We start from the raw sequence: 24088 nt of genomic DNA, 5'->3' as shown, positions 1-24088 counted from the left end.
CAAAGGGGCACAGAAGGGTAAGCTGCGAATAATGAATAGTGAACTTATAAATGTGCAAATGCTCGAAGCATGAAATGGCTAACAAACGTGCTAATGTTACACATATTCAGTTTGCTCATTTTGGGCTTCCTCCTGGGACGCGTTAAAAAAGGCCCACGAAAATATTTTTAACCCTTGGCATGGTAAACACATTTCGTCATAGGAACGATAACCCCCCACATGGTGCTCATACTCTTACGTTGAATGGGGCTTGAAGTGGAAGTAAAGACGATGCCAAATTATTTCTATGCGCATAGTGTACCAACGTAAACAAAGGCATATGCCCCCAGGCAGTGATGTCAGACTTTGGCTTCAGTTACACCCACTGCGCCCCTTTTCCCTTTACCGTGTATTATCACCGTGTAAGTAAAAATGTGTAATCAAGGTATTTTAAAAAATGGCTACACTTTTGGAAAAAATTAAGAGGGTCTCATTGTTATGCGTCACACTGAACTTTCCATTAGCAAAAAAATGTTGCAATATGAGAAAAGAGGGGGAAGAACAAATAGCTTTCATTTGCATTTTTTCACCTGCATTTCTTATTGTTTAATTTTCGAATTTTCGCCCTCGCTCCCCCCAAAACAGCAATGTGAGTGTGCGAATCACGTGCGCGGGGGGTTAACCTAGAACATACACATCAATGTACGTGCATACATTAGCTGAACTCGGTCGCACGGGAAACAGCTATGTGCTATTAGCTCCAACGGAGGTGATAACACCTTCACAGCTAGCACGTGTAATGGCCAATCTTTTTTTTTTTTTTTTTTTTTTTTTTATTTTTCTCCAACCAGAAAGGAGGGAAGAACACCATAATTATAATAACACATACGCGTATTTTACCACGTGTGCTGCGATGTATACACGCTCGAATGAGTATGATTGTGCCCCCCCCCCTTTTTTTTTGAATTATCTTATAATAAATATGTAACATGACAATAAACAAAGAATAAAACGATAATCCACTGCTAAGAACAGTGCGCCACCAGTTCGTGCCCTCCAAAGGTTGATCATCATTTAATTCCCTACACACCCGTGTAACATAAGAGTATAATTGTGCATTGTGGCAAACTTCTGGCACGCTTTCACCGCATCGACGCACCACTCTGTTATGCCCCTCATTCAACTATTCTCGATTGAGCACAAGTGAGGACAACACTTCCGCTCCGCAACGGCCTAACCGGGGAGGCGTGACACACACGTTTTTCATAGCGCCCGCTTCACTCGGCTAAGCGGTGAAGCAGATACAAGGCTAAACAGCCAAAGGGAGAACATTCGCGCCACACATCACCATCGACGGTGTGATCTAGCCCCACGGAGACACAAAATGAAGGAGGAACAGAAACCCATCATAGAGCTGAACGCCATCAAGGGCTACTACAAAAAGACATTCACGAACGAGCTGCTGCTTTCACTGCAGAACGAAATAAAAATAGAAGACCTACTGTACTCATACAACTACTATTCCTATTTACTGACCGAAGATAACAAATTTGACAATAAGGAGGTGGGGTGTGAATACCTGAAGAGTGAAGACGAACTGGAGGAGTCGCCACCCAGCGGTGGGAACAACAGATATAAAGTAAGAACAGAACATTCGAACGACGATATCATCAATTACTTCGACCCAACTGTAAGTGAAGCATCGTATGAAGAAAAAATCGAACAAACATTCGATTATTTGGATAATTTTTTAAAAGCATTTTATGTTCCAAATGATATGAACAAGTCAGGAGACATGGAAATAATAAATGACATGTTGAAAAACTTAGTAATAGAAAAAGTAAATAATGACGAATATAAAATCTTCGACATGCAATGTGAAAAATCACAGATATATGAAATTACGTTAATCATCATTGCGTACATTATTAGGAATATTTTCAGCTTAAGTCTGGGAAGGAAAATTATATTTTCCAACGAAAAAATGAACAGTCTGTTGTTAAGAGCATTGTATAAGCAAAATATATACATACAAATATTCACCTTGAAAAATTTAAAAAAATATATCATGGAAGATGGAGAATGTTTACAGGATATTCACTTAAAAATGATTAAAATCTGCATCTTCAGTAAATCTCTTTGTTCATTCAATCGCTCCAACGAACTGGTAAAACTTTTAGTGAAAGAAAATAAACATGTGAGTGAAATTTTCGATTTACATTTTTTAAAAAAACTTAAAAAGTCTTTGGAACATTCGGACAATGTGCAACGCTTACGATGGCTTGATCTCATTGCAGAGTGTGCAAATATAAACAGCCAACAAATTTGCGACATTTTTCAAACGAAGAAGAAAAAAAAAATAGACATCACGCAGGAGAGTGCTGAACAAGATGGGGATATGTCCTGCCAGGGGGAAGATGAAGAAACACACATGGGTGATGTTGTACCACCCGATACGACCGACACATATGATATCGATGTCAATTTGGAAAACTTCACCTATGATAGCGAGTACGAAGAAGGGAAATGCACCTTTGATGATATATCCTTTGTAAGTAAGAATGTAGTAGAGGAAGAAATGAAAAAGCATAATGTACAATTAAGTCAAATATGCAAAATGATAAAAATTAATGTATATAAATACTTATATATGATGTACCAAAAGGATGATTTACTGTTGAAAATAAATGTGCTTGAAATTTTCTCGAAATTTGTTCAAAACGAATACTACAGTGATAGCATTCTGCACAATTGCTATTTTCTGCACACCGTGTTGAAGGATTTGCAGAATCTCGACGACGAAATTCTTCCCCTTAGTATTCTCAACTCGCTCATTTGTTACGCAAAAATAAGTGAACCTCTTCTTCATTTTATAACCACAACACATGATAATATTCTCATGAAGACAATCATTTACTATCTGACGCACGATTCCACCTTCCAAGGGGGTAATGCCAATATAGAAAAGTTAATGGTCGGTATAAAATCCTTTGGTTATTTTTTTTCATTGAAGGAGTCTAGTAAAGCTCTCATAAGTTTGGACTCGAGTGCACCCCTTATCGTAATTAATAACATAAGCACACACTCGCACATGAATATTTTGAAACACGCAATAAACGTATGGGTAAAAATTTTACCAGCCGAATGCATGGGTGCTGAATGGAACAAACAACTCATTCATGATGTGCTCTTCCAAAAGGCTATCACAATATTAAAAGAAATCGATGACGAACAAGTTCAGATAAATACATATGAATTGCTTCGGGCCATGATCCCCTACAGCATTGCAGATTTTATCATACAAGAGCAGTGGCTCATTAGGACACTCAAAAGCAGCTTTGGAAACAACAGCTACGAGCTGAAGATGAATAGATACAATTTTTTTAAAGAACTCTACGAACTTAATAAAATTATCATAACGAATGATGCCTTCGCGGATAACCTCATGAGCAATTACTTGGAGAAGGTGCCCAAGAGGTATTAGCCCCCCTCCTTACCCTCGCGTTCCCAATTTTTTTAAATTAGCATATCAAAAAATGAGAACATAAAAATTTTTTAAGTTTACACCCCCTCTTAGTGTACATCTATGCAGATGAAGAGAAAAAAAAAAAAAAAAAACTGAACAGTTAAATATTCGTCAAATGTTATCCCATTTTTGTTATCCCTGTACAAAAGTGTCTATTTTTTTTTTTTTTTTTTTTTTTTTTTTTTTCTCAACCCTACCGCCATTTTTTAAACACCCCATTGGGTGACCTCCAACTTTACCAAACGAAAAAACTACGCTGCGCAAAATAGCGCATTTAAAACATTGTGCTGAGTGCAGCAGGAGTTGTCACTTAAAGGATTCGCTCCCTTTATGCATGATCCACGTACTGGTAAAAAAAAACAAAAAACGTCCATATGCTGAAACGTGCACGTATGGATCTGCCTCACCAGTGCCCGTTCCAGTTTGGCCCAAACTAGCGATACAGTATCCACAGGCACAGTTGAAAGGACACCCATTAATCACCCAAAAGGGCCATGCAAACTGGGGGGCCAGGGGAGGTGAATCCACAAGAATATGACTTAGCCACATTATCCAACAGTGCACGATTAAGACAGGAGAAAATGTCTTTGGAGTTCGTTTCGGATCAGACCCTTCAGATAAAATGCTCCTACCTGATAGAAAAATATAAAAAGAAGCTGCAAAAGGTGAAGCAGCTTAAGAGGGTAAGGAATGAAAAGAGGGGAGAAAAAAGTGAAAATGACTGTATTCCCCGATGAAAGAACGTGACGCATGTCCACTTGAACCCACCCGCAGGAGCTCCAGGCGTCGCTCGAGAAAAAGAGGAAAGAGATCTACATGGATAGATATTTTCTAAATGTACGAAAGGCAACTGCATCTCATTTACCTTTCAAATGGAAGGAGTGGAAATGCTAATGCGAGAAGAGCTGTCTAGTAAAGAAAATCTGTGCAAGTGTACCTGCACATTTGATTCAATTGTGTACATGTATGCTGTATGTCTCGCCTGGTTATGCCCCCTTTTTGTAGAAAGAAAGAGAGCACTTGTACAGCGAACTGGAGAAAGAGAAAGAAAAAATCGAAATGGAACATCTTGAAAAAACCAAGCAACTATACAATAGCTACTTTGCAGATATATTTTTGTATGAACAGGAATATTACCAGTGCATCTATAAAGTCTTCAAAAATTTGCTACTCAAGAAGGAAGAAATTGACGACAAGGAGAGGCGCGTTCTTATGTTGCAGGTAAACAGTGCTGAGGGGGTGGACCATTTTAAGAAAAAAAGAAATATCGGACTTGTGACCTGTTCATTTTCTCCATGTAACAGCTCGTCATTTTGTGTAATTTTTTTTTTCTTCTTTCCAAGGAACACGCCCGGATGACCAATTCAGACAGGAACGTAAGCGAAAAGGTACGCGAAGAGATAAGGAAAAAGGAAATCGTAGCTGTCCACGAACAAAATGGACGTGCTGACAGAGCCCCGATCAACCATCCTGAAAAAATGGACCATGACCAGGACGACAAACATATCGATATAGACAATTTATGCGATTTGAACATTAACGAAATTTATCGGAGCATCATACTGGACCAAGGAGAACGTCCACACAACTTAAGCAGCACAGGGGATGAATTCTCTAATGCCATTATGGGGAAAATTCACGTGGGGACTAACTCTACCCCCGTCTTGGATGAAGTATACCAATGTGGTAGTGGAAAGTGTAGCAGTGTGTCTATAACGGAAAAAAGTGATCATGAGGAGGAAGGAATGGAGAAAATTGGCACGTGTAAGGAGTACCAATTTGTGGAACTCAGTTCACATGGACAAAGGCATGTCTACACGGAAGAAATACGTAACAACACAGTCGCACGAGAAGATAATTGTGTGCATGACGAGGCGACCCAGAGTGAAGAAGATAAGGAGAATGCTGTGTCCAAATCGGGAGGAACAGAACAATGCGGGGACATGAGCGAAGAGGGAGGAGTAGAATCGGGTGGAAGCGTCCAATTTGCTGACGAGGAGGAAGAAATAAAATGCCTAGAAAATGAAAAAATATTTATAGGGGAACAAGATGACCCAAATGAGTACCACCCAAACAGTAATGATGCTTACATAGCTGGTGAATATTTAAAAGGTGAGGAATGTATGGGCGACGAAGAAGTGGATGAACAGTATCGACGCAGCGCAATCGATATTACTGCGCTGAGCGAAACAGTTAAAGAGGAAGTACAAAATGATGACCTTTTTGAAAACAGAGAGTTGGCAAATCCGCAAAAGGATATTGCAGAACTGGACCAAGTGATAGAAAATAACATCAACTTTAATATATCGAGTTACTTTAGTGGAAGCTACGATGACATTGCTGATTGTGAGGTGTTAGAGAGGATCGACGGAGAGGTGGTTGCACTGAACGATGATGGAGCTCATGCCGATGACAAACCGGAATATGACATGATCAAAGAGCTCGTCTCGGATGTAAATTCGAAAGAGCTGGTGGACTTATCTGAAAACAACCACGATAAAAAAGGGGACACACAAAAGGGGGAAATTTGCATAGTAGGGGATCCCACCAAGCAAAAGAATCTAAACGAACAAATCGACCTCGAACTGCACACGAACCAAACCAGTGCAATAAAAAACGAGGAAGACCATCCCCAAGGAAACAACCCATTGTCCTCCTTCAATGAGCACATTAACAACTTCTACAATGAGTATGAACACATGAGAAGGTTCAATGAGGAAAACAAAAACATTCAGTCATCCATTTTTAAGACACTGTATAGCTACCACAACGAGTATTCCATTCCGATAGAAAAGATGCAAACGTTTGAGAATTACGTGGAGGAAATTGGCCAGCTGGAGAATTATGAGCATATCATCAGCTTCATCAACGGAGGGGCTGAGGAGAAGGCAATTGCTGATTGTGATGATGACCCGAATGGCAGCTATCATGTTATATCGAAGAAACCAGTAGACATGAAGGTGAACTCCAATTTGGGCATGCACACAGTTAAAGAACTAATAAATTACGTGAGTGCAAGTGCTAAGGGAAATGATAATGATAAAAACGGATTCAAAAAAAAGAAACAGAGAGAGTGAAACGGGGCTTCAATAAGTGTAAAGAGAACGTCGCCCTCTTTTATTGTCTCCCTCTACACATATTTTTATATGCACATTTGTGCACATGTACCCAACAGGGGGGGAAAAAAAAGGCATGCTTATAATGTGCATACCTGTTTTTAGCCGAGTGGTCGTTCCGCTTCCCTCGAGAAAATGACTCCACGAGACATGCCCTACGCTGGGTTAACCTCCTAAACGTTGTGTCCAGGTGCCGACAAAAATGTAAATTTTTTGGTGCACTGAAAAAAGTGTGCTTCTCGAGATGGAGAAAACCAAAACTGAGGACAGCGCCAAAAGGAAGTTCCCCCACTTGTGCCTTCCCGCTGCTCCAAGGACACGTCTAAAATGTCAGCCAATCTTCATACACATCCTTTCTTTGTCTTAAAAATTGCACACATAAGGGAACGCCATTATTAAAAAGGAGCATACACATACTTCATAAGTTTGGAAGTTATTAATTTAATAAAAAAAAAAAAAAGAAAGAACATGGAAAAAAAGGAGAGTAGAGCGCAGGGAGAACACATTCATAGGACCAAAACGCAAAATTGGGACACCTAAAAAAAGTAAAACCTAAAAATATAAAAACAAATATTTTTATCACTTAAAAAAGGTGCTACTGTATGCACGCCTAAACTTTTTTTTTTTTTTACGTAGACTCTCTGCTTCAAAAAATGGGACTTCTGCAGAGGCACGCTCGGGCTGCTCATTCGTGCAGGCTTTAAATGCCTCGTTACGAATGTGCAGTATATTCCATGCAGATTGTTGGCACGTTGGGTCATTGGGAAACATGTGAATGCACACATATATATATGTGAATAGACGGCTGGCCATTTCCTCCAATATTTATAACCCTATTTTCATTCCCTCGGTACCGCTTCCAGCAACTCTCACGATGCGGCCCCTTAGCACTTCTCGTCGGAACGTTTTGCTCACTTCTTTTTATTCTTGCTCATCAAGATGGACTTGTTCAGCAGAGTTTTGTCGAGCTGCTCGATTATGCTATTTCCGCCACTACCCGCGGTGCCAAGCTCGCGTCCATTCTGCATGCCCTTCATGAATCCCTTTATGCCCACCGGGTTGGCGTTCTTGTTCGCATTATTGCTCGCGCTTTTGTGCACGTTCCTATTTGGGCTTGGGTTCACTAAACAGGCCTTGCTGCCCCCCCTGCCGTCACCCTTGCTGGCGTGCTTACCCATGCCGCCTTCCCGACCAGTAGGGTTCCCCGCCTGATCGAGATGTTTACCACTTTTATCATAACACGGGTGCTTCTGCTCATTTGTTTTTAAAACAAAATTATCTTCGTAGAATTCCTGTTTCTTGTTTCTCATTTTCCGCGTCATGTCATTCCTGTACCTTGGGGGTGCATTCTGGTCGTTATCATAATAGATATTACTACTGTTGTTTCTCGTCTTGAGGTTGCTTTCCTTCCCTTGGGCGATGGAATTTGAATTCAACCTTCTACAATTTTCTTCATTTGAGGCAAAGTTATTACCCCTCAGCACGTTACTATCACTGTTATACCCGTTGTCTTGCACCATCTTAATGTTGGTTTTCTTTTGGGGGGCCGTCTGCAAGGAGCGATTGCTAGTACCGTAACCGGTACGGTTGTGTGCGCCACCTCCATACTCGTGGTTGTAGTCCTCCTCGTACGCACCACCCCCGCTTGGCTTCCCCACATGTTTATAATCATACGAATCATTCATATTTCTACTGTTTAATGACCTTTCCATGTTATGATAAAAATCTTCGTTTTCCTTTTCAGCGACCCCCTTGCCAGCATTGCCGTAGTAGTGGTCAGAATTTATGTCTTCTAGAAATTCGTTAAAACTGCTCTCCTTTTTTATCGTGTCATTTTCTTCATTGTTGTAGTTGAAGAAGTTCTCCCGATTGTCTCGTATGTCCGTGTGATCCATGTTACCTTTGTTGTCTTTATTTTTTTCCTGATTGATGATTCTACAATTATCTTTCTGCTTGTTCAGTGGCGCCTTCATCGTCTTCCCACTCTGCATTAAATTGGACATGTGGTTTATAGACTGCATATTTCTGTTCACGAGTTTGTCTATCTGGTTGAGGGGGACTAAATTTTTCCCACTCCCATTCGCATCCCCATTTCTGCTTCTGTTTTTGTTCATCTGGTCATTGCCTTTTCCTTTTTGCGCGCCCATCCCTGCGTCTCCTTTGGGAGGGAACCCCCTCGATATATCCTCGCCCCCATGCACATGGCTGTTAATTTTATGCAGATTGTCATTTATGTTATTTATGTTGCTGTTTATGTGCTCGACGTCATCGTTAATGGTGCTAATATTTTTATTAATCGTATCAATTCGCTGGACGTTCTGCTTGGGTTGTTTGATCTCCGAATAATCTCCATAGCCCTTTCCCCCCTGGTGCATCTGTTCCTCCTCCTGCTGCTCCTCCTGATGATGATGATGCATTTGATGCTGCTGCCCCATCATCACGTTCATGTCTCTTTGCTCATAATTGGTCAGGAGAAAATCTCCATCGTACTTACTATTCTGCTTAGATGAAAAATTACCGTAGTTGCTTTTTACATCTATCAAATCGGATTCTATTAAATTATTGACGTTGAGTGACGCCAGCATGTTTTCACCATGCTCTTGGAGTCGGTGCTCCTTGAAATTCATCCTCGAGGTATTCTTCGTGTTTGAAGCGTACGTCAGGTTGCTGTTTCCCATCTTGATGTTCGTGCTCAGGTTGTTAATGTTGTAGCTGTTGTGATTGTCACGCTTGTCGCGTTGAGCGTGGCCGTCGATGAAGACGCCTTCATTGGGTGGGGAGGCGGATTTATTCCCACTCGCGTAGGCGCCATGCTGTCTCTCGTATCTGCCATCCTCCACAATCTCACCCCCTTCCCCTGCATAGCCGTAATTGTAATTACCTTTCACCGCCACGCTGTTGCCGTTTCTCCCCTCCATCTCCCCCGAGTCCATTTTATAATGTCTATTGCTTGGGCCACCAAAATAGTCCTTATCCACATCCCCATTCTCTTTGTAATTTTCTACGTATTCATTTGTCAAATCTTCAGCCACATGGCCAACCATCTCACTGCTGTTCACTACTGGGTGGTTGTCATTCATTGCGAAATTACTCACTTGATGGAAGGGGTCCTTTTCAAAGTTGCTTCTCGATTTAGTACCGGCGTTGCCAATCATGGTGGCGCTACCTGTATGCTTGCTCTTACTGGAGTTGTTCTCCAGGTAGTGTACCCCGTCGGAGGGTAGAGAATAATCGGCCGTATTTTTCCCACCATAGGTAGACATGTTAACACCCCCCTTCTCATTCATATGATTGTACGAATTGTCTACCTGCGTTGCACTACTGTCATAGGTGTCCATCCTATTTGACCCCCCTGTCTTCCCCTCCTTCCCTGCTGTATTGATCCTCATATCACTGTTGCTTACTCGATCGATGGGGTGAAAAGGCTCCGACAAGCCCAAACTATTATTTCCATTTTTATACTTGAGAAAAGGCTTATTTTTGAAGTTCTCGTTTATCATGCTGTCAATATATTGAATGCTATTATTAATTTCGAGATTGTTGTAATTAAAGTTGATGCTTTTTTTTCTGTTTTTCCTTCGGATTAGGTCTAGTCTATTTTTGCCAATAATTTTTACCTTGACTTTGTTCTTGGAGTTACTTGCCCTGGACAAATTGGAGCTGAGTTTCCTGTTTTCTAAATTCTTCAGAGATATTATTGCCCCCTTTGCATTTTTACTTCGACAATTCTGTAACTTATTCAACAGGTTAATCTCGTTTTCCTTTTCCTTGAGTGACTTTTCTTTATTTTTCAATTGTTCATGTAAGAGTTTTAACTGCTCTTGTATAAATTCTGTGTCCTTATCGTGCTTCTCCTTCATGAGCAAGAACTGCTTTTTCTCCGCTTCCAGACTGTTTCTATCAATCTGAATGACTGTCTGCTCGTCAATAAGCTCCTTTTCTCTCTTCTCAATCATTTGAAATTGTACCTCCTTTTGTTTCAAACTATTTTTATAATTCACTAACTGGTCTTTAACCATTTGTAATTCGTTTTTCTTTTCCTTTAATTTTTTTTCTCTTCCTTGTAGCTTACCACTATACTCCTTCAAGTCGCTATCAAATTCGTTTAGCTTTTCCTTCTTCTTATGGAGTTCGTCTTCGTTTTTTTTCTGTTCCTTTTCTTTTTCAATAAGGTTGATTTCTTTCGTTTTTAAGTCCTTGTCATAATTTAGCAGTTCTTCTTTGTTCTTTTTAATTTTTTCTAATTGCTCATCGAATATTTTTCGAGACTCCTCCACCTGTAGTTTGTCATTATGTAAACTTTGTTCCCTTTCGTCCAGGTCAAATCTTCTCTTTTCCATTTCTTCCTTCTCCTTTTCCATGTTTTCCTTTTCCTTGTTCAGATCTTCCTGTTGTTGTGATAAATTTATTATTCTAATTTTTATGTCGTTTTCTTCTTTTTCCTTGAAGTTTTTATAATTTTTCAGCTCAATTTCGATTTGCTCCTTTTCCACTTGTAAATTTTCCTTTTCCAGATTTAACTTTTCTTGTTGTACGTACAGCTTTTCTTTTTCTTCCTCGATGTCAACGTAGACCCTTTTTTTGAAATTCTCTAACTCTTCCTGCTCTTTCATTATGAGGTACTTCATTTTGCTTTTCTCTTCATCCAGCAGTTCGTACTTTTTCTGTATACCCTCTTCGTACTTCTCACACTTTGAACGGAATTCCTCTTCATATATCTTTTTCTGTTGCTCGAAGGAATCTCTATCTTTGAGGATTTTTTTTCTCTCATTTGCAATTTCGTTTTGCAGTTTGTTGGCTTGTTCTTTGTATTTTTTTTCCAGTGCTAATTTTTCATGTTCTAAATTTTCCTTACACTTCTGTTCTATATAAACCTTAAACTTGTCCTTATCCTCTTCCATGCTTTTTACCATAGCTCTCCTTTCATTTTCGACTTCCTCCCTCATCCTTTTGTTTTCCTTTTCCACATTATCCAACATAGTATTCTTCGTTCTTTCCATGTCTTCCATCATGATCATTTTCATTTTGTCCACATCTGCTACCATCAGCATTCTTTCCTTGTTCAGTTCCTCCATCATGTAAGTTCTTTCATTTTCCTTTTCCATGTCCAGGTGTTTTTTTTCATTTTCCAACTGGTCCATCATTTTAATTCTCTCATTTTCTAATTCCTTTTTGCTTTTGTTAACTTCATCAATTAAGTCGTTATACTTGTCGATTCTACTTTTCAATTCATTTTCCTTGATGAGATTACTTCGTTCATTTCTCCTCAGCTCCTCTTCCTTATTTTGCAAATTACTGTATTCACATTCGATTATTTTTTTCTTTTCTTTTTCGAGCGAGTCCAATTCCTTCTTCAGCATCTCCAGCTCGTTTTTCTCCTTCATGTTGAGCATTTTTTCCTCTTCCAATTCTTTTTTATCATTACATAACATTTTTTCCTTTCTCTCTATATTTTTCCTTTCATTTTCAATTTCCTTTTCCCTCTCTTCCATTTCTTTAATTTTTTTGTTGAACAGACCAAACTTCTCATCATATTCATACAGTTTGCTCTTACACTTATTTTCGATGGTGATGCATTCGTTCATTTTTTCTAACAACTCTCTCTGTGCATTGTCATATTTGTTCTTTATCGAGTTGATATATTTTTCCTTCTCCTCAATTTCATTTTTTTTTTTATCAATACTTAATTCCTTTTCCTTCATTTGGGAATGTATCTTATCTATTTCCTTTTCCTTCTCCGCTAACATTTCTACTTTTTTTTCAAAATTGTCTTTTTTTTTTTTAAAAAGATTTTTTTCCGTTTCGAGCATTTGTCTCCCCTCTTCCATGTGTAGCTGCAGTCGAGCCATTTGCTTACTTGCCTGACACACACACACGATATTTTTAATGTCGTTTTTTTTTTTTATATTCTTATCAAATGAAAACAAATCCTCGTAGTTACTGATTAGCGGCTGCATTTTATTCTTTTCATTTGTCACACACACGTTGTAGTTTTCGTTCCTCCCCTCTTCATACGTTTCTTTCTTGTTCAAATAATTCGCCCCCCCTTTATCATTGTTGTGACTGATAATGTTCATGTGTTTTTTCCTCAATTCATTCAGGTCGAGGTTTCTCAGGCCACCCAACTCATGACTGCCCTTCTGGTTAGGGGCATTACTGGCGCTACGCAACGCTTCGCCGTGAATGTGATTTCCATCTATTACACTTCCTTGCGTATCGGCGTTATTACCATTCATGTGGACCACGCCATGTGGACTTAACTGTACTGCATCATAGGTGGGCTTGGCGCTGGGGTCATTTCCCCCTGCGTCGACTGGGACATTCCTCGACAAAAGGCCATTACTCCCTTTGGCGTGTTTTAACTGCATATATTTTTCGTAACCTGAAATAGTACCCGACTCCCTGTCGTGGTAGTAGGTCACTTTGGCTTGCGTGTCATCAGCGTAATTTAGATAATTACTAACTCGGTCCACATCATGTCGCCCTAGATTCACGTTCGTCGAGTTCGAACGTCTGTGATGCGGATTCTTATAATCCATGTGCAAACCATTTTTACCATTGTAAAAGGTATTATCTGCATAAGGCATCCTCCCGCTGTTCAATCTTGCATTGGATCTGCTCCTCTCTTCCTCGATATTTTTGTTAATGTTCATCAAATTTTCTAAAATTTTTTGCTTCCTACTACTCATGCCGCTCTCATTGGTGGCTGCCTTATGTCTAGTGTCGCTGTTGTAATTATACCTGTTGATAATTTCGGACTCCCTTTCGACGGAGCTTTTCTTCTCGCCTGGGAAATTCTCTTCCCTAGCGGGTCTGTTACTCATGGTGTGATTCGTTACTTTGTTCAGGGCGCCGTTAGGGGGTGAGGAGCTCCCCGCCGCGTGGTTCAGGAAATTCCCTCTCAAGTCACTCTTCGATCCAGTGTCGCCATACAGAACGACATTATTGGAGTACATTTCCCCATGATCCTTCTTCGTCTTGCTGCTTGTTCTGTCCTTCATGTCGTGAGCATGATTTGGAAAATCCCTTTCGTAAAGAAAATTATTTTTATATTTTTCCTGCAATTCACTTAGCTTATTTGATTCGTTATAAGCAGACAAATTGTTATTCAACTTTTCTATATCATTATTATATAAAATATTTAGGTCCACTTTGTTAGAATTGCTATGCTTTGGAATTTCCATCGGTGCTGAAGTGCACGTAATATTATTTTTAAATGTAATGTCTTGATTGTTACCGAGATTGTCTTTGTATGTTCTGTTGCTGTAGGGGAAGTTGAAGTTAGCTTCGTTATTGTCTTCATTGTTTCTTTTATTGTCTTCATTTCTGAGAAACATGTTGTTCATTTTTGCTCCCTTCAAATGGTCCATGTAGTCTCCATCATGTATATTATCCTTGTACATGTCGTAATTATTCATCGTGCCGTCTTCTTTTTTTATATCTTCACAGCTGTCCAAAACTGCATTGTCGTTATCTTTTTCTTTCGCGTCCTGCACGGTATGAAGGAAAGTTTTCTCTATGTAGCGTCTCGCACGGGGGATGTTCCCCGGGGGGCGGTGCGCACAGCGGCGTGTGCACTAAGACGATTCAAAAAGGTACGCCGCGATACCTCTCAACATGTACACTGCGACACGGCTCAACACCATCCTGTCATGCAAAGCCACTTACCACTCCTGAAATTTTGTGAATATTTTCGGAGCCCTGCCTACTGTGCGTGTGCTCTACAAAAAGAGGGAAATGAAAAGTGGTGTGCATAACGCGGGGTAACTCTGGGAAAATTCCCCTATGCATATAATGTCTATCCAAATTGTTCGTACAGATAGCTCACATGCAAGTGGTATGTGCAGAAAAAAAAAAAAAAAAAACTTTTTTTCAGTTGCCTACTTTTGTTAGATCTGTACAGTGGCTCGTACATGTCCAAGTCCACATGCCTATTTGTGTTTATCTCTCTAAGTGCATAAAACTTTCTCTTTGAACTAACAGCGTCACTGTAGTTCCTGTTGGAGGAACTGTAAATGAGTGGCTTATTATGAAGCTTGCTACGGTCATTTTTAACATTATAATAGTTGTTCCTTTTCGCATTATCTACTAGAAGGCGACCTCTATTTATTGCATGGGAGCTATTCCTGTCGAACAGGATGCGTTTGATTTCGGACGTGTCATTGTTGTTTGACTCTTGCCTAATTATCCCATTCGAATTACCACTTTTCGTAAATAAATTTTTGTACTTATCGATAAAATTTGTTCCATTATGCATAGAGCCCTTTTTAGCGCCGTTAACATGTTTGCTACTTACGTATGAGTGGTGACTGCTGACTTTTTCTTTATTCGTCTGGTCCTTTTCTTCCGCTCCCGCTATCTCTTCCTGCTCGTTTCCTCGTGCTCTTTCCGTGTCCGCCTCTGCTTCCGCTTCCGTTTCTGCGTGGGTGTCTCTTCCCCTTTCTCCCCTTTGTCTTCCCACGAGATCGTTATCTCTGCTGGCGTAATTTAAAAGGTTGTCATTTCTGTACTTATTTTTTATTGTCTCAATAGCTTTGTTACTGTTGCCTATTAAATTTTGCGCCATTCTTGGTTAAGTTACTTGCATACACATCAGTACTCCTGCTACACGTTTTCATTATATTTGCTGTCTTACTTTGTCAGTTTAAGGGCCGTGATGTGGCCAAATGCATAATCTTGCCCTTTTAACCAGGGCGTGGACAAAAGGAAAAAAAAAAAAAAAAGGGGGGGGGGAACAGAGACGGAGAATTGCAAAGAAGATGGCGAAATACGATTCCGTGTCCTATTGACGGTGATCGTTTTTCTCCTTCTTTTGCTTATAACTACGTCATGCTTCTAATATAACGCATTCCAACTTGGGAAAATGCGAAAAAAAAAAAAAGGCATAATAGCACGCAAAAGAGCACACGTGCAAACAGCTAAATCATGTAAACTATTTTTAAAACGTAAAATAACTTGTATGCCTTTTATTAAAAAAAAAAAAAGGTGGTAAAACTGAAAACAACTTTTGCGCACATCAATTATTTTCATTTAAAAAGTTTGTTAAACATGTAAAAGGTGAAAATACAGCAAATTTATGCGCAATAAATGTGTTTAAAAAAAAAAAAAAAAGATGGAAAAGAAAGAGAATAAAAAATGTGGTTGTGTAAATTGCTACGTTAGAACTGAATTTTAACGAATTTTCAAAATAACGCATATGCAACCATGTTTGGTAGTTATTCACCTCAAGCGATTTACATTCCTGCGTTTTTAATGCTGATTTTGCATTTCGCCCGCAGTTGCAATTTCGCTTACAGTCTCACAGTCACAGTACCACTCTTAGTTCCTACTTGGATTTTTTAACTCCTTACACATAGTTGAGCAATTTAAAAGAAAAAAGGAAAAAGAGAAGTCTATACGTGTAAAATAGCGGTGAAGAAAAACTATGTGCATAAGTAACCATCTGTTGGGTGTATTTGCCCGAACTGGTCACACATGCACAATTGCGTATGGATCTGCATACACGCAATGCCACACGCGCGTAGCTGTACGCTTTGAAAAATATATGTAAGCATACACATGTAGCCCTCGCGCGTGGGTGTGCGCATAAGTACGCATTTATACATGCAGTGACTGCTGAAAGTTCCCTTTACACCCTTAATGGAGAAAATAAACAGGGTGGAAAAAAAAAAAAGAAAGTGGGAACATAAATCAATCGAAGAATTAATAAAACTTGCATCACTCACTTTTGAACGTATTCATTATCCCCAAATGGATGAATAATCATGCTCCGATTTAAAACTCCACTTTTGCATTTTTTTTTTTACGTGTATATTTAGGTAGCTTTTTTTTTTTTTTTTTTTTTTTTTCCATGTCTGGAAAGGGAAAATTATTAAAATAAAAAAAAAAAATTCATTTCTACATGCACAGTAAAGGTAAAAAAAAAAAAAAAAAGGAAAATATGCAGAACCGTCTGTTACGGTTTGCAATGTGTAAAAAAAAAAAAAAAAAAAGGAAAATGTGCACAATGTGAAATAAAAAAAAAAAAAAAAAAAAAAAAAGCTGTAAAGGAACAACTTCACGGTGTGTAGAAGTATCAAAAAAAAAATTATTCCATCACTTCTATAGAAATAACAAAGCATCACACACAACATATTACGTTTGTTCGTTCTTTTACGTAACTACCTGCGGCTTTTTCGCTGCACTTTTGAACTTTCTCCGCGGTTTCGCTCATATGTAGAGACCAAGCTTTGTTGTCTTCTACGTTTGTGCATATTTGTTGTAACACGAATAAGCACTCTGCTGATCGAAGAAAAAGGGGAAATTTGATGTTCATTTTTAATTCCTCTTCCTCCAGCTTTTCATTCGCCCATGTGCCTTTAACCATTGATACGTCAAAAAATTCTCTTGGCTTTAAATCGGTCACGTAAATGAACTATGAGCGAAAATGTCTCTATGGGCTGATGAGCTTAACGCCAACTTTTGTGGAAGCACTCCTTATCAACAACATCGATGCGTTCGTGTTATACTTATTTTATTTTTTTTTTTTTATGAACACGCAAAGGAGAGCGTTTTTTATCCCTTTCATATGAAAAAGAAAAGAAAAAGAAAATTCACCTGTACACACACATCGATCATCAAAGGGGGACAAACCATTGCGCACAGAGCGAAATGAACCATGGTGAGCACCTCAAATGGATCGTCCTATTTATGAGCGCACTTGCAAAGAACAGTTCGCGGGCTCTTCCCACGAAGATTGCAACGCACAGCGCATTTTACAATAACACCATTGGTCCTTTCTCTGCGGTATGTTCCACATAGGACTAATTGTATGCAAAGTAGAGTTGCTTATGACTAGCGAATTATGGAACAAATTGAAAATTAGCAAATTGGACCAGGTTGGGTCAGGGGGAAAATAATAAAGTTTGGCGCGAACGTGTAATTGGGCGTAATGGAGGCGTAATTAACTGCATAGTGGAGGGTGCCACTCAGTGCATGCCCAGCAGCATAACTACGCGCGTGCTCACTTGCACGCAATAAATAAACATTTGAAATTTGCACAGAAAACAGGGGAAAAAAAAAAGGCTTAGAGAAATACACGCATCAAATGCAACAACATCTGCGCAAAAAACATGTAGGCATTTTATCTTTTTTTTGCACAAATGGGCGTTGTGGAGGGAAAAGAGAAAAAACCTTACACAGGGGGGAGTAATAAATGGTAGGCCAAAATATACACATATACTCGCTTGTGCACATATACGTGCATGAAGACGAAACAAAGGCTGGCTTAACCGCTCAGCCACGCACCAACGAACGTTGCGCTTGCACACTTTTTAACATTTTCGCACGAGCACCCTCTACTTAATTTGTGTAGCTTATATATGCTAGGACGGCTCCCACAGGATAATCCTGTTTATAACTTCTTCTTCTGAAGTATTTCTTCATTAAATTTGGTCTTCTTAAAGTTCGGGTTCGTGATATCCAAATTAAAATCTTTATTTTTGTACAAGTCAGCAAATCTGCTATCAATTAGGTGGCCATCATTTACTTTTTCTAGCAGGTTTTCTCCGTGGCTTTTAAACATGACATCTTTTTTCCTTTTGTTTGTTTTTTTCGTTATGATTTTTTTTATTTCTTCATCTTTCTTTTTCAGGGACTCCAAATAGGCCTTTTTCTTTAATTTCTTTTTCTGTCTCACCCTATCTAGGTACTTTTCCCACGGATTTTTCTTTTCTTCCTTTTGGTCCTTATTTTTTAGCATGTTTTTGAAAACTTGTACGACTTCGTTTTCGTTGTCGCTGTCGTCCGCGTCCTCCGCCTCCTTCGCATTGAGAATGGCAGCGGCGCTTCCTTTCGCTTTATGTTTATTTTTTTCAGCACCTTTTTGATGGTAACTTTGAACTAACTCGTTCGTGATACTTCCACCTGCCTTCTTATTCGAGGCAAAAATTCCCTCTTTCGACAAATTGATAACTCCCTCCCTGTCTGCAAAGTCTTCTTCCATTTCGTCCATGTACATGGAGAAGTTCATTTTGCTAATGTCGTCTCCACGTGTACCTTTGCCACCAGTTTTGGCTACTCCCCAATTGAGTTCTTCCTTTTGAGGACTCTGTGTGTCATCTTCATTTAACCAATCTCCAAGGAGCAGCTTTCTATAATCTTCCCTGTTGTATTTTTCCCTTTTGTTAAGTTGTGAGTTATCCTGGTTGCGATTTCGCCCGTCCTCCTTCTCTTCTTCCTCCTCTTCCGCATCGCTGGATGAAGAATTAGCTAGATATTCCTTCAGGTCCAGTTCTCTTAACTTTTCTTCACTAAACCTCGTGGACAGAAGTTTTTTCCTCTTGGGATTTTCATCCCATGTTGACTTGGCATGCGTATGTTTTAGAGGTGTGCTCACGCTATAATGGAATTGATAATTATCAGGTATCTTATTGCATGTCTCTTTTACCTTATAATCATCAAGGGAGCAGTTATCATCAATTATCCTAAGATCCAAATAATTGATGCAAAAATCTGCATCCATGTCGTTCAATTCTTCATATAAAAATTCTACAATTTCTTTATTATAGCATTCTACTACTGCGAAATAGTATCTTGAACGCTGGATTTGGTATAGTCGTATTTTTTCATTTTCTTCTTCCTCGTCGGCACTGAGGCTGCCGTGCAAAACGGCTTGCTCGTTTGATTTTTTCTTAAGCTTGGCCTTGGAGGAGTCCTTCCCATGTGATTTCGCCTTTGTGCCTTCCTTCCTGGGAGCCTTCTCACCATTTGCCTCATCCCGTGCACTGCTCTCGGAGTCTACACTTTCGTCATCGCCTGTGCTGTCGTCCTGATCAGCAGTATCGTCCACGTCTGCGCTTTCGTCACTCTCGACGCTCTCGTCACTATTAACACTTTCGTCGGCACCTCCGCTGCTGCTGTTGCCGGTGTCCTCACTTGGGCTCAGTGCCTCTTCATCACCTACTTCGTCACCTACATCACCCTCCTCGTCACCCTCTTCACCGTCATCTTCATCCTCTTCCTGCTCCTCCTCCTCCTCTTCATCCTGAAAGTAATCCAGAAAGTTGTTGTGCCTATAGACAGCTCCGTCACCTTTCCTTTTCAGCTTTAGGATGTCTAAATTAATTTTGGGGCCATGTTTTCTTTCCTGCTTGAGCTTTTTTTCTCCATATTTGGAGGTGTATATAGTGACCTTCTTCACGGCTCTACTTTTTGTATAATCTATGTTTTTTTTTTTCCTCTTTTCAAAATTGTAATATGACTCAAACAGGTAGAAAATGTCGGCACTGGATATATTGTCCCAGTCACAACCTAGGACGGTAAAGCGGCTGGTCACGTCGAAGGTCATCTTGATATTTTCCTTATTCCTCTTATACTTGGCATACCTCTGTTTTTCATTTTTGGTGTTATTTTTTTCCTTTTTAAAGTTAATTTTTTTCGTTTTGTTTAGCTTTTCCCTTAACATGTTATGTTTTTTTTGCTTGTCCATTTTTTTCCCTTTTTTCTTCAAAAGGGGGTTGCTTAAATCGTCCTCTCTTTGGCTGCTCTCATCACTGCTCTCTTCGTCGCTTACTTCGCTGGTGTCTGCAGCCTCTCCTTCATCGCTCAACTCATCGACCGTCTGGTCATACATCTCCTGACATTGTGCAATTTTTCCTTTGGGTCTATTTTTTCCACTTTTTCCCTCATGGCCGTTCTCCTGCATGCTACCATCACACACGCTCTTTTTTTTTAACTTTTTGTTTTTATGCTTCAAATCCAAGGAACTGCTTTGCAGCGATTCGGTAATGTACTCCTGTTCACTACTTTGGCGTTTTCCTGCGGGAAAGAAACTGTCCTCCCCGTCGACCTCTTCATCTGTCATGTTTTTCATTTTTTTCCTTGGGGGCACAATAATTGTATAATCTTTCGTTGTATCAGAATTGGTGTAATTAGAGGATTCATTTATTTTGTTGATTTCTTTCTTGATCGCCATTTCGCTGTCGTTTTCATCTTGTCTCTTCAAATCTTCCTTGTTTCTACTTCCCCCCTGTTGTGCTTTGCTTTCCGCGTCGCTATGCATCGCTTCTTTGTTCCTCTCGCTCAGGTTTCTAGTCTGATTTTCATCATTCTCTATCACTTCTTGCTCTATCCAGTTTTCCATACTTAACGTGTTGTCATTTATTTTGAATGAATTATTATTCATTTTGTCTTACGGCATGAGGGACTTTTATTGATTTGTTCTTTTCTGGACATGTGTTTGCGCACCTGTTCGCAGCGGGACAGCTGGGACTTTGTTCTCCACGTGTATAGGGGTATGGATACTTACTCAACAACGCTGGCACCACAAACAAGCACTCCTGCGTGATGGGCGCAAAGGGTCCATACACCTAAGCGCATATATATATGGACTACGCACAAGACGTTGCTTATGTAGTGGGGCCGCCAACTAAGCACCTTTTTAAAATGGCTCCTGTGCTGGTACATAAACAGGGGGGCCCTCTGTAGGACAAAGATGGCGTACACGTTTTGCCACCTTCTTGTACAGTTGTGCGGGGGAGGCTGAAAAATGATCGACCGCGAGAAGCTCGAGTAGGAGTTTTCCCCCTTCGCTAAAGGGTTCGCACGAGACTCGCATAAGAATGCTCTCTCGGAATGACCATTTTTGCATCCGCCGCTAAAGGATACAACATATACCCACGTGCATATAACAATTTGCCACTGCGGTGGCGCGATGGAGTAATGACTCAAGGACACAATTTCTACCCGTACAAATTGCGAGAGGGCCTCCAAAAAAAATCAGTTTTCAATACGAAAACGTTATAAAATGACTGAGCGCAAGCGAACAATTTATATTTATATAAATCGTCTGCTCCTTTTAATTTTATCAAATAACCTTCATAACGCAATTGTACAGCAAAAAAAAAAAAAAAAAAGAAAAAAGAAAAAGAAAGGAAAAAAAAAACAGAAAAAAAAAAAATGGCATAATGAGAGATTGACAAGCGGGAAACATATACATATAGAATGTAATATAACGATGAGGACAGACGTATGCCTCTTACGCTGGCCATTCCGCCGTGCCAGCAGGACCCCATATATGCATCAAAAAATTGTGCATTATTTTAAGCATAGCCTGCACTGAATAGCGCGTGTATATATATGCTCTCAAGTATGAAAAGTTCACATTTTGCCCGTTTAAAACCACGCCTTTCCAAGTATACTTGCGCGAAGTGCAGGAACCAGCTTAAGTACGCTTAACGCCTTTTTATATTCACTTCAACAGTTTTGTAAAAATTTTACGCGTAAGGAAATGGGATGCTTAATTATATAAACGAAAAAGGTTAAACGAAATGTACTTTTATACGAAGAAAAAAAAAAATACCTAAATTGGTATACCTGAGAAAAAACGAGGAACATTTCCCGTCACGTGCTACGCGATGCGGCTTGTAAAAGGAAGTGCCCAAAAGGGGGGTAGCCCCAAAGACGTACATTTGAGAACGCGCAAATGGGCATACAAATTGGCTCACAAATAGGCGTAAAAATGGGAACCAACCCATGCATAATGATTGAGTATATGTACATTCTTATATGACGCCCCCCTAGCGCATATGTCTATTCAAGGCAGAATCGCCTTGTCCCCGGCGCCCTGTCGCAAAAACTCCACTTGGTTAACTACCTCCCGTAGGCCCACATAGAGATAAACGCGAAAAGGCCAGACTCTCCAAAAACAACGGAGCAGCCAAAAAGTGGACGCAAAGAGAGGCGGCGAAAATGCTGTTCATGCGATCTAAACGATAATACAGCAGATCCATCTGCAACATGAAAGAATTCATGTTTCGCTTGCGAAGTAACGTCTGCTGCACTGGGGGCTACGAAAAGGAAAGAAACTATTTAAATGAAAATATAAAAAAAAGCAATTGTCAGTCAATACTCAAAAAGTGTTACTTTACGTCTTATGTGGCTTGACCTCATGTTATTCTTTTTGAAGAAAAAATAAACAACCAATTAATGCAGATAGGGTGGACCTCTTCGTTTTTGTACTCCTTATGCGTGCACACATATTGTTAAAAAAAAGGGGGGAGGCGGCATATGGGAACATGCATTGCGAGATCTCTCGGCACATTTGTAGATACATACGTGGATCATATATTATGTGCTGTTACCACACAAATGGTCGACAAGGAAAAGGATAAAAAATATACAAGAACGTCTCCTCGCATGCATGATGAAAATGTGCCTATGTTGATGAGCCAATATGTGGGGCAAGGGAGTCTCATCAGATTTGATCTATTCAGGAGCAAAAAAAAAAATTGCATCCCACACATTAATTTCACCTCTGTTGTTGTATAAAGGGAAATTAAATTGTGCATTCGGTTTAAGGAAACAAGCACACCCTACTCGACGCTTCCAAAACATAATTGAACAACTACCTCTTTACATTCCTTTATAACATATTTGCCGCATGGTAAAACGTAAAAGTGCGCACACATTTTTAGGGGGAACACTGAGGGCACACACCTCTTTATTTTCCCAAAGTGGGCTCAATTATATCATGTAGAGAACCGAACTGAAGCGGAAAACCACGCCCGGACTGTGACAAATGATACGTAGTACGTTCCACATGAATAGCACAATTCACGTTTTACCTTCAAGTAAATTTTGTTCTTAAAAACGTTGTCCCTAGTGTCTACAAGTTTAATGTGTTTACTGTGATGATATATGTTAACTGTCCTGTTATAAATGCTACTTGGAAACCGTCATTGCGCAAAAGGTGGCTAAACTGTTCTTGCCATATGCACATTTTACAAAAAAGACACTGCAAAAGTTTATTCGTGTGCTGTGAAGAATGGTGCACATGTACAGTAACACATATGCCTTATGCATATGCGCAAATTTTATCACTTGAGAAATGCTCTAAAATAAGCCAATGGTAAGTACATTTCGAAAAGATCACTTCAGTGCGGTTAAAAAGTGAAAAACAAAAAAAAAATTACATATCACCTTTATACTGGACAAACATTCAAATATTTTTTCCTTTCGCTTCCTGTTTAAAAAGACGGAAGGAATTATGCCGACGTAAATAAAAGTGAACTTAATGAGCAATAAACATATGTAATAAATTGTGTGTACAAAACAAAGGCCTTCCTTTTCACTCTCAGTTCTTACGAGCTTTAAATGGCGCCTTGCATACTCTGTGTGCAATTATCCAAGCGCAAGAACTTTTTAATTTTTCCGTAGGACTATCCGCTCAGATCTGTAGCAAAAAAAAAAAAAAAAAAAAAAAAAAACAAATGAGCGAAAACGTGTTTAGAAAAATGTGACGTAACAGTGTGCAAGTCGGAACATTTTCTGTGTCTGTAGTTATGGGTGAGCTCATATTTGCGTGTCTGCGCTGCGCAAATTAAAAGCGGGAAAATTCGGTTCATTCGCGCAGGGGCAGACACGCAAATATTGGTTAGCGCCGTTCAAGAATATTTAAATTGGCAAAAACAGCGACACGAACAATTAT

General features: G+C 39.6%; 4 protein-coding genes across 4 annotated transcripts; 2 read left to right on the top strand and 2 right to left on the bottom strand.

Annotated features, from left to right (window-relative positions):
- Window positions 1–1363: 1363 nt before the first annotated feature.
- AK88_02027 (uncharacterized protein) lies at window positions 1364–3463 on the top strand (the record flags this gene model as incomplete). The annotated part of the gene is made up of 1 exon (XM_012479661.1): window positions 1364–3463. The coding sequence occupies one exon, from the start codon at window positions 1364–1366 to the stop codon at window positions 3461–3463; it is 2100 nt and encodes a 699-aa protein (XP_012335084.1).
- A 536-nt stretch (window positions 3464–3999) lies between these two features.
- Window positions 4000–6582, top strand: AK88_02026 (uncharacterized protein; the record flags this gene model as incomplete). The annotated part of the gene is made up of 4 exons (XM_012479660.1): window positions 4000–4188; window positions 4280–4342; window positions 4511–4726; window positions 4849–6582. The coding sequence occupies 4 exons, from the start codon at window positions 4000–4002 to the stop codon at window positions 6580–6582; spliced, it is 2202 nt and encodes a 733-aa protein (XP_012335083.1).
- A 950-nt stretch (window positions 6583–7532) lies between these two features.
- AK88_02025 (uncharacterized protein) lies at window positions 7533–15187 on the bottom strand (the record flags this gene model as incomplete). Its single annotated transcript, XM_012479659.1, has 3 exons — window positions 7533–14111; window positions 14290–14342; window positions 14506–15187. 3 exons carry the CDS (start codon window positions 15185–15187, stop codon window positions 7533–7535), a joined length of 7314 nt encoding a protein of 2437 aa, XP_012335082.1.
- Window positions 15188–18013: 2826 nt separating this feature from the next.
- Window positions 18014–20785, bottom strand: AK88_02024 (uncharacterized protein; the record flags this gene model as incomplete). The annotated part of the gene is made up of 1 exon (XM_012479658.1): window positions 18014–20785. The coding sequence occupies one exon, from the start codon at window positions 20783–20785 to the stop codon at window positions 18014–18016; it is 2772 nt and encodes a 923-aa protein (XP_012335081.1).
- Window positions 20786–24088: the final 3303 nt, after the last annotated feature.

The sequence above is a fragment of the Plasmodium fragile genome (genome assembly GCF_000956335.1).
Source record: "Plasmodium fragile strain nilgiri unplaced genomic scaffold supercont1.19, whole genome shotgun sequence".
NCBI lineage: Eukaryota > Apicomplexa > Aconoidasida > Haemosporida > Plasmodiidae > Plasmodium > Plasmodium fragile.
The sequence above is the reverse complement of the archived record's forward strand: the minus strand, read 5'-3'. Positions and strand labels throughout refer to the sequence as shown.